This window comes from Palaemon carinicauda, chromosome 13, assembly GCF_036898095.1.
Source record: "Palaemon carinicauda isolate YSFRI2023 chromosome 13, ASM3689809v2, whole genome shotgun sequence".
Lineage (NCBI taxonomy): Eukaryota > Metazoa > Arthropoda > Malacostraca > Decapoda > Palaemonidae > Palaemon > Palaemon carinicauda.
The window spans coordinates 93,159,440-93,170,710 of NC_090737.1; the positions used below are offsets into that span (position 1 = coordinate 93,159,440).

At 38.0% G+C, this 11,271-nt stretch overlaps 1 protein-coding gene across 1 annotated transcript; it reads right to left on the reverse strand.

Annotated features, from left to right (window-relative positions):
* Positions 1–568: 568 nt before the first annotated feature.
* LOC137651707 (uncharacterized) lies at positions 569–3,169 on the reverse strand. The gene is made up of 3 exons (XM_068384927.1): positions 3,053–3,169; positions 1,696–1,885; positions 569–663 (listed from the first exon to the last, which is right to left on the reverse strand). Exons 1-3 carry the CDS (start codon positions 3,167–3,169, stop codon positions 569–571), a joined length of 402 nt encoding a protein of 133 aa, XP_068241028.1.
* Positions 3,170–11,271: the final 8,102 nt, after the last annotated feature.

Below are 11,271 nucleotides of genomic sequence, written 5' to 3' on the forward strand. Positions count from 1 at the left end.
AGAACTGCAAGTCATTTAATTCTAGCTGACGAGGATTACCATGTGCATCCTGATGTCTATTTTCTAATGTTGGATCAAAGTAAAGTGAACAAATAGTGATCCATTTGTCAGTAAAGATTTGAGCTGCAAAAGTCTGCAACACAGAATTCAGGTGAACAACTGTGTGATTAAGAGACTTGTGAATTATTATGCGTGTGCCTCCCTGAGCACGAGCACCTATTAGGGGTGGAGACCTATAAAATGAAAAATTATAACCTAAACTCGGAGCAAGATCTCCAAATTTAGTCTCCTGTATACAGATTGCAAATGTATTATGTTCTTTAAACAGAACCCGAACTTGCTCTCTATTTGAATTAAATCCACGGATGTTCCATTGGATGAGAGACATTATTTGGATTTTATAAACAGTTTTTTTTTTTTTTTTTTTTCTAACTTGGGAATCTGAAACCTAGAGAGAGATGGCTTACAAGCCCCACTTTCATTACTTATTGATCTAGATAGAGCAAACGATTTTTTTTTATGCTGGGCCTTCAGTTGCCCTTTCAGTTTTATTTTTAGCACTTTTATCCTAATCATGAGAACGTGAAGGTGAAGGGGGAGGAAGGGGCCTCTTTTGTCTAACAGATTGTACCTCCCTTTCCTCACCGTCATTGGATCCATGAACTGTTAAGACAGGTAACGGTATAATTTGGTATGCAGAGTTCTCAATATCTGGCATTAAGAACTCATCAAGATCTTTAATCGATCCAGTCACAGATGTAGGGGCTAGGAGAGCCTCACTATTATTATTATTATTATTATTATTATTATTATTATTATTATTATTATTATTATTATTATTATTATTATTATTGTTGTTACTAGCCAAGCTAAAACCCTAGCTGGAAAAGCAAGATGCTATAAGCCCGAGGGCTCCATCAGGGGAAAATAGCCCAGTGAGGAAAGGAAATAAGGAAATAAATAAATGATGAGATTAATTAACAATATATCATTCTAAAAACAGTAACAGCATCAAAACAGATATGTCCTATATAAACTATTAACAACGTCAAAAACAGATATGTCATATATAAACTATAAAAAGATTCATGTCAGCCTGGTCAACATAAATACATTTGCTCCAACTTTGAACTTTTGAAGTTCTGATTCAACTACACGATTAGCAAGATCATTCCACAACTTGGTAACAGCTGGAATAAAAGTTCTAGAATACTGTGTAGTATTGAGCCTCATGATGGAGAAGGCCTGGCTATTAAAATTAACTGCCTGCCTTGTATTAAGAACAGGATAAAATTGTCCAGGGAGATCTGAATGTAAAGTATGGTCAGAGTTATGAAAAGTCTTATGCAACATGCATAATGAACTAATTGAACGACAGTGCCAAAGATTAATATCTAGATCAGGAATAAGAAATTTAATAGACCGTAAGTTTCTGTCCAACAAATTAAGATGAGAATAAAGCAGTTGAACACCAGACAGGAGAACAATACTCAAAACAAGGTAGAATGAAAGAATTAAAACACTTCAGAATAGATTGATCACCGAAAATTTATAAAGACTTTCTCAATAAGCCAATTTCTTGTGCAATTGAAGAAGACATAGACTTGATGTGTTTCTCAAAAGTAATTTTGCTGTCGAGAATCACACCTAAAATTTTAGAAGAGTCATACAAATTTAAAGAAACATTATCAATACTGAGATCCGGATATTGAGGAGCCACCATCCTTGACGATTTGTGAGCCCCACCGGAGGGGGCAAAAGAAACCCCACAAGAGGGAGCAGAAGAAACCCCACCAGAGGGGGCAGAAGAAGCCCCACCAGAGGGAGCAGGAGAAGCCCCACCAGAGGGGCAGGAGGAGCCCCACCAGAGGGGGCGAGAGCAGCCCTACCAGAGGGGGCAAGAGCAGCACTACTAGAGGGGTCAAGAGCAGTCCCACCAGAGGGCAGGGATGGAGCCCCACAAAGGGGGGCCCAAAGGAGTCCTACCAGATGATGCCGGTGGAGCCCCACCAAGGGGAGGCCAAAAGGAGCCACAATAAGGGGGGGGGGGGCCGAGGAGCCCGACTAGAGAAGTCCCTAGAACTCCTCACTGCATCTGTATAAGATTTTTTCACTAATAGCTTCTTTGCATGTCCGACACTGATGTGTTCATTAATAGATTTCAGCAATCCGGGCATTCTTTATCACAGGCCTGATGGTTACCCCTTCAGTTAACACACACTGCAAGTGTTGAATACTCCCCATACTCAGGTTGGGCACAAGATCCCCAAAATCTTATTTCCAGCGCAAATACGGGAGGAGTGCCGGAAACCAAAACAATCAAAATACTGAAGCACTCTCTGTCTATATGGACGAACTATAACAATTTCACTGTCAAAAACAATGTCCGGAGGCAAATAAGAATTCACAAAATTTTAAATATTCATTGATGAATGGGGCACTTTAAATACGTTCCAAATCACATCTGGACACATTTTCAAAATCTCGCTCTCATCCAGCTCATATATATCTTTATTAAAGATAACCCCTTTTGCATAGCTGAAATTGTAGTGAGGTCTTATTTGTTTTATTATTCCATGAGGATCAAGCGTAAGATTGAGAAGCATTACTGCTTGTCCGTCTGTTTTGGTATTCACCAGAAAACTGTTCTGTCCAAAACGAAATATCTCTGGCCTGTTTACATTACCAATTTTTTAGTTTACTAACCTCTTCACCTTGAAGAGGTTTCCTCTCTCCCTTTGTGTGGTAATAATTAACCCCTTAGCTGGATTCGCTGATCTATATATTTTAGTTATTTTAGGATCTATATACATCTAGATACCTAGCTACCTCTTCTGCCCTTGAAAGCTTAACATTCACAGTAGCTGAATTGAATTCCTTGTATGTTCTATGGGCTTCTGTCTCTTTATCAAAGATAATCCAGTTTTCAAATAATATATTATCATTGCCAATATCTATTCCTGATTTCTTTAATTAATCCAAATTTTGAAGACTTCTTGTGAATATCATAAAAACTCCAGTCCAAAGGCACTGGCTTAACTAACAGGATTACTGTTTTCATAAGTTCCTCATATGGTTCCATAGTAACAATGGAGCTCTTAGAATTACTTATAGCCGAAATTGGAGAGGAAGCGGATTGGTTGTCAACGGATTTTGGTGGGGTCGCCATAATGACGAGATGACTCATTTCATCTGGATATTCCCCCCACCCACCAAAGAGCCACATTTAGAGGACGGGGTCATCCCTCAAATTAGGGCCGCCCTAGGGGCAATATCCAGATATACACACCGCCATCAGCACTTGAGGCATCATGACGTCCGTCAACGTCAGACCTAGCATTAAGGGAAAGGTTTGACAAAAAACTTACCCCTCACTCGGGCACGTTGGGTACTTGAGTTCTTTTGAGATGGCCTGCCGTCCATCCCACCAGCACCAAATCCAAAGAGGCAGCCAAACCATAGTCAAACATAAGCCAAAATCACCAACAAGTTCATGCCCAAGAGTTGGAGATGGGAGAAAAAATGAAAAAAAAAAAAAAAAAAAAGGGAAAGAGAAAGTGCTGACTAAATTAGTTGGATCAACAGCTTGGCACCAAGGACCAGTGGAGAATCTATTCCCACCAAACATTGGAGCCCAGCTGCTGATCCCTAGGCACCCCATCCTCATCAAGGCTTCAGCATCTGGCGGGAGGAAAAGTGAGAGCAGCAGCAGTTGATAGGGCATTCTTTGAATTGCAGAAGGCCTCTTCCATAAGCGTATCTACCTTGAGGTCTTTTAGCTTACCGTAGCAGGGTTCAAGAATGGCAGAAATGGCTTGCAAGAACAAGTGATACTAGTTTATCAGTACTTTAACAGTCGAGGGACAGGGTAATTTCTGAACAGCTGTTACCTTCTAAGGGCAGCAGTGGACTCCTTCAGGAGTGATGAAGTGCCGTAAGAATGATACTTCCTTGGCACCAAAGGTACACTTGTACTAGACTTCAAGAACGCTCTGCTGTACAGGGTAGAGAACGATGAGTAGATGATGGTGATGCTCTTCTTTGGAGGAAGAGAACACTAGTATGTCATTCATATAACATAAACAGAAGGGTACGCAGAAGGAGAGGTCCCCAATGATGCTATCTGTGAGGCGTTAAAAAGTGGCTCCAGCATTACAAAGATCGTATCATGAGTAATTGAACTTGTATGTCCTGAAGGGAGTTCTGATAGCAGTCTTGGGGATGTCATCTGGGTTCATTGGAACCTAATAATACCCCCTTCAGGAGGTCGAGAGTGGAAAACCCCTTCACTTTGGACAAGTAGGAGGTAGTATCGGCATTGTTGGGAAGGGGTAGTGGTCCAGCTCTGTCAACAATGTTGGGGAGGCGGTAAAGATCCTGTTCTGTCTGCATGTTTAGACTTCTGTAATACCCACAAAAGTCAGATTGAAGAGATGTCTACAAATATGAGTGTGTTAATTAAACGTTGATGTGCTACATCAACCAGAGGCTGGGAGTGGGCTATGAAACCTGCGCTGATTAATGGCAAAGTTATGTCGGCAACTAGAATCCTCCAATAGTATTTGGGGCTCTCAAAACGAATATGCGAGTCTCTCGTAGATGTGAGTGGGGATCTCAGATCAATTGGCAGCCAACAGGCAGATGTCAGCAGGCCTAGAAAGACTGTCGTGTCTTGGAGAGTGACATTAGTACCTGCATCATGTAGAAATAAAAGACTAGTGACAAAGGAGGGTACTTACAAGTTTTTTGGCCACTGACAACAATCCACACATTTCTTTCCACCAGCCCCGAATTTGTAGTGGTAGTAAAATAGCTGTGGCTAAAGGGTGCCATTAAGTGGTGGTAGAGGTTGTTGGTTAGGACGTGAGTGAGGGGTGGCATGTGTGTGTGGTAAACAGCTTTGTCGCTATTCCATCATATTCCTGAGTGGGTGTCTCTATCCTACCACATTCACATCACCTTCGCACGGTGTTGAATGGTTGTCCTCTTCATCAGGAGTAGAGGGACTGGTGGAGGTCTTGAAGGAGGTCGCAAAGCCAATCGGAGATTTCTGCTTTGCTGCTTGAGCGAGTCACGTCCTTAATGCAAATATGAACTTTGGTGTGCTGGAACCAGGCAAACACTTCTCCGCTGGCGAAGGGTGGCAGTTTTATTGAGTCGGTGTGTGTCAGACTCAGGTTAAGTGGCTGACAGTGTAACAAGGGTGGAGCAAAAGGTGGGCAAAAAAAGCAGTGTGGAGTAGTCACTCTGATGGTTACCAGTGTGACAAACGTAACTGTTAGGCGTTTAAAGACAGGTGATGTGAATGTAAGTAACCTTTATTCAACAGATAACAAGCTTATATATCATCGCTTGCGAGCAGGAATGCCACAAAAAAATCAAGCGAAAACATGAGATAACCTGCTTAAACAGGTTGCTCTACTATCAGTGTAGGTGAGAACAAGATATAAAATGCAATAGCATTGCACTGTATGAGCAAGTTTGAAACACATGAGGTACAATATAGCTGAAGGCACGCTCTGGTTATTAAGGAGAATCTTTTAGCCATATTTGTTCCATGTTTTGCTCACTCCCTCAATTTGGTGGCAATCTGCTGTTGGATCATGTAGGTCACTTGTGATTTTTTTTTCATTTGCTGAAATATCATGACTTCTTTTATGGATCCACAAAACGTTTCACTAAATTAGAGTATTCTTTGAAATAGGGGGACTGCAGATATCAAAATGATTAAGTAAAACAGATTGGACTAGTCTACATGTTATGCTGGACCTCATCAAAGGCTCCAGTGAAATTCTTGATATATTGTATAGAATTGCATATGATCATTTTGAAGAAGGCGATCCAAAATAGTGCATATATTTATATTGTCGGATACAATGGGTAAGAGTGACACAGATTTTTATGTTAGTTACTAAAACACAGTCATTGAGCGATTCAATCAGACTGGCAAATTTTTGCAGTCAAAAGTAACTGACCTCAACACTGCTGTAATCCTCATAAAATCTCTCTCCGTGTTTGTAGAATCACAAAGGGATAAATGTGAAGTTATTCATGATGAAGGAATAGAACAGTCCGGCTGAAAAAGTAAGAATTAGAAAACCATGTGTGCGTTTAGATTACTTGGATTATGGGACAACTCCTGAAGCCATCAACCAAGAGAGAATTTCCATGTGAATGGATTTGTCTGCATTTTTTTATTTGTTGGTCAGTGAACTTCAAAACCACATCTCAACAAATAGTGAAGTTGATAAGAGGTTTGCTTTCCCCTTGTGACAGCTGTTATGATTAAAAAAGTTATGATTGACACCATGGTTACTGAAACTGCCATAAATATCTTATTAATAGAAAGAAATGTATCATAGATACTTATTCCAAAGGTAGAATATTTAGGATTTACTTTTTAATTGGGATTTCTAACTAGTGTGGTGAGAGATCATTCTCTAAATTAAAATTAACTAAAAATTATTTTAGCTCAATGATGAGTCAGGCAAGACTTGTCAACCATACAATTCTCTCCACATGACATGCCTTGTTACGGTCCATCAGTGCTGAAAATTTGGTCATAAATTTTGCTGATATTAAACTAAGAAAGAAGTTACTTAAAATGGTGAAAAGAAAAACGAAGAAAATTATTATGAGATTTTGACTTTTGAGTAGGTACAATGAAACTTTAAATGGCTCATGAGAGATTACAACGCAATATCTCTCTCTCTCTCTCTCTCCTCTCTCTCTCTCTCTCTCTCTCCTCTCTCTCTCTCTCTCTCTCTCTCTCTCTCTCTCAAATTATATAAAATGTGCATATTTTTAAGATTTCTTAAATATGTATATAAGTATCCAAATGTTGCTCTCTGTTTCCTATTGATTGCTCTACTTTGTTTTCATTATAGTTTCCTATCAAGCAAATATGAACAATACACAAACGTATGTTTATCTATTTACTTTTTTACCCTCAGGTGATTGAGATTTGCCACTGCCCATGTTGGTAAAGAAAGGTTTAATACAACAAATTTTGTGTCCCAGGCCTTCCACAGGCTAAATTCAGCCTTGTCACCCTCTTCTCCTTTTTCCCATTACCTGGCCTTCCATCACGTCAATATCTTCCGTTTTGTTTAATCCTAAGTGTTTTCGTTTAATCCTAAGTGTTCAAACAAGTGTACAAACAAGGTGTAGAGAATAATATACAGACCTTGTGTACAAATGTACAAACAAGGACTGTCACTTCTGCCATCGTTAGAAGTTCTTCGAATTAAAACATGATATCATTTCCCGTAAAGATGAATGACAGTTGTTGTACCGACGAAATGGACTAGGCATTACGAAATATCTCAACAAAATGAACACTTTTTACATTATCATTCCTTCTACAATACACCATAATATTTAATTATACAATCGTCATTTCCTCCAATGCCTAAAAATAATGAAAACATGTCGTACTGTATGTTTCTCCTCTCCCCCCCCCCCCCCTTAGTATTTAAATTACAGTATCAAATATGTTGTACAAACAGATGAAAGAAATAAAATCGATTCCTTTCCTTTACATTACATCTTAGACAAGACAAATAACAATATATTTATTAAAATCAAACAACAACTGGCAACCTACGTATCATGAGTTCCATAAATGAAGATAGCTTCATCCATAACGAACTTATGAAATAAAATTAAACACAAAGAGATTATGATATTTCAAAATAAAAATATCCTTTCATTATTTCAAAAAGCTTATACTCAAAGGGATCTTGTTATAAACGGTTATTTCCTCGTTAACTGTAATGAATCGGTCTTTATTAGTGTTCCAATTATATTGGAATCCAATTCCTCAATTTATTAGTGTTAATGGTACTGGCAAAAATTCTCTCTCTCTCTCTCTCTCTCTCTCACTCTCTCTCTCTCTCTCTCCTCTCTCTCTCTCTCCTCTCTCTCTCTCTAAGTTACTTCGTATGGCCTCTTTTCTCCTTGCAAGCTTCAACTAGATGAGGGACTTTCATCCTAAAAGACATCCATCTATTCATTTATCATTTATTTTGTCCTAACGTTTCCACATTTCCACTAACTCTACATCAGGTTTAGAAAGAAATTGGAAAACACTTTATACTTGTACTACAAGGCCTTGTAAAGTCCTGGAGAGAACCCCAAAACTCATTTAGTTTCATATAAAATTTTGGATGGAATCAAACAGGCCTATGAATTTCTGTCCTTGATGAAACGTGACCATTAAACTTTTGTGTTTCCTACTCAAGGACTGTAAGAGACAAGGCAGTTGTTCACTTTGTAGATATTTATAATAGAAAATAAAAGAAAATGTGTAAACATAACGACAGAACGTTGAGGTTTCTTCCTTATCTTTTTCATATCAAATGAAAGTGTCTCTGTTCTTCTTAACCACACTACAAAAAGTTGAAGTAACTGTTTTTATTTTAAATATGGCTACCGAGAACAAAGTTGAAAACTTGGCATTTGTTTTCTTCTCATGTTCAAGTGATTAATGATTCTCAGACACCAATCTTTCTCGGTCTCTCATTATTGTAATCAACCTGACTATCAATCAAAATTAGCTCACATTCCAATGAAATAAATCAGGAAGCCATGAAATTCTAAGCAGTTATTGCAACGATACGTAAAATTGAAAATGAAAAACATGAAAATTTCGAAATATAGACTACGGATAAATCCTAATTTTCGACAAGATCTCATTACAAGTGGCTAATTAAAATTCCACATGAACAACTTTTTCTGCTTAAATTTAATTATGACACCTTGAAGGCATGAACAAAAATGACAAGCACTTAATTACCTGGCTCGCAGGAGAGAGAGAGAGAGAGAGAGAGAGAGAGAGAGAGAGAGAGAGAGAGAGAGAGAGAGAGATTTCGCGAGGAACATCAAATCTCTTTTTTTTGAATGGCATCTAACCTTATTGACTCATTGAAGCTGTACATAATACGTACTTCTGATATATATTTTGAGTTTTAGAAGAAAATAAATAATACAATTTCAATATGATCCTACAAACAAATGAGACGCGGAAAATAACACCTGAAATCTGAAAAACACCATGTGTCTTTTACTTATTATTTCAACTACATAGCGAAATTTGTGCAATTGTAACGCAATAATTAAACTCGTAACCTGCATAATGACACTTAACCAACCATTCCTTTGTCTTGATTACTTTTGTTAAATATAACTCGTGAAATATTAATATATAAATTACATCCAAATCCAAAGAAGGAAAAGCTGTTCCGTCTCCCCAGCAACACAAAACAATAACTATATACCAATTCTCCATCCAAGGATGAATCAATTTCTAAGGCAACTTATACAATATGAAAACCAATTAGACTTAGTTGGGAAAATAGCGAGACTCCACTATAACAATTTCAACATCCACCGCCAGTCCATGATGCAACAGTCTCTCTGAAAAGCTTCAATCTAAGCTTCTAAAATACAATTTCAATAGCATGATGTAAAATTCTCTAGAATGTCTTTGTAAACCCTTGCATATAATGAGTGGGCTAAAAGCAAACAAATGCTCGTTAAGGGTCTCTTTCAAATATCATTAAATATTCTCCAAGTCAATATTGATCTTCTTCTTCTTTGTCTACATCTTTTCCCACTTCTATGTGGATTTGATGTATGTGATCAGGTTTCTCCATCTTCCTCTGTCTCACATCTCATCACCGGTTAATCCTTTTGATTGAAGGTCATCCTTGATACAGTCCACCCACCTTCGCTTTGGTCTCCCTCTCCTTCTCGTTCCCTGTACCTGCATTTCCATCACTCTCCTCCCAATATACTGTTCATCTCTTCTCATGAAATGACAGTACCACCTCAGTCTACTTTCTTCGATCTTATCTGATAGTTTTCTAACTCCTGTGGTACCCCTAATTACCTCATTCCATATCTTATCTCTTCTTGTCACCTGACACATCCATCTCAACATTCTCATCTCTGCCACATCCATCTTCTTCTCTTCTGTCTTCTTTATTGCCCACGTCTTCGCTCCATACATCATTGCCAATATCACAACTGTCCTGTGTACTTTACCTTTCAACTTAACCCTTATTTTCCTGTAGCATAGTACTCCACACACTTTTTTTTCCAATTCTTCCATCCTGCTTGTATTCTGTGGTTTATTTCTGCCCCCAGATCACCAACCTCTGCAACTGTCGATCCAAGTCAATATCGATATCTATTTTTAATTATTTTGAATAACTCAAATATTATTATTGGAATTTGTATCTGCAAAAATAAAATTCCCATTATCCTTGCCGAGTTCTAAATGTGCTAAATTCTCGTCCCAACATTCAATGTTTGATAATTTACATTATACCTTTGGAGTCGGATATTGAGGAGAATGGGTCACAATTCGGTCCATTAAAATAAATAATCCATACGCCAAAATGTTTGTGAATGGATGCATAAACATAATACCTTTTAATATCCCTCGTGTAGGATGGCGAGTGTTGGAATTTTATGGTTTCACTTCAACTTAGTTTAAAGGCTGATTTCCTGAGCACACCACATACAGAAAGGTTCTGTTAACAAGTCTCTCTACTCTTGTTAATGACACTAAAAAGATGAAGCAATTTATGGGGGGGGGGGCTTAAATAAACCTTACGAAAACTAGTCTTGAAAACACAGCATTTTTTCTTTCATCGTTCAAATTTTTCATGATTCTCATACATCAATTTTTTCTCGTCCGCTCATTATTGACATCAGCATAACTATTAATCGAAATGAGTTCACATTTCCAGGGAATGAATCTGGAAGCCATGAAGTTCTAGGCAGTTATCTCAACGATGCGTAAAATTGAAATGAAAAACATAAAAATTCTGAAATACAAGATCTCATTTTAAGGGGCTAACTAAAATTCCACATGAACAACTTTTTCTGATTAAAATTAATTATGGCACCTTGCAGGCATGAACAAAAAATGACAAGCACTCAATTATCTGGCTCGCAGGAGAGAGAGAGAGAGAGAGAGGAGAGAGGAGAGAGAGAGAGAGAGAGAGAGATAGAGAGAGGAGAGAGAGAAAGAGAGAAGAGAGAGAGAGAGAGAGAGAGAGAGAGAGAGAGAGAGAGATTATCTCACGGAAGCTGCACATAAATCATGCTTCTGATACATATTGAGTTTTGAAGAAAATAAAATAATATAATTTGAATGCGATCCTGCAAACAAATGAGACCCAGAAAATAACAACTGAAATCTGATGAAATAATATAGTTTTATTTATTGTTTTAGACTATATGGCAAACTTTGTGCGATAA

Coding starts and splice junctions, on each gene's coding strand:
- LOC137651707 (XM_068384927.1), bottom strand. CDS start 3,169: ATGGCGACCCCACCAAAATCCGTTGACAACCAATCCGCTTCCTCTCCA. Junction 1,886..3,052: donor ATGAGGAACTTATGAAAACA/GTAATCCTGTTA, acceptor CCCCTCTGGTAG/GGCTGCTCTCGCCCCCTCTG. Junction 664..1,695: donor TCCTCAATATCCGGATCTCA/GTATTGATAATG, acceptor CTGTCTTAACAG/TTCATGGATCCAATGACGGT.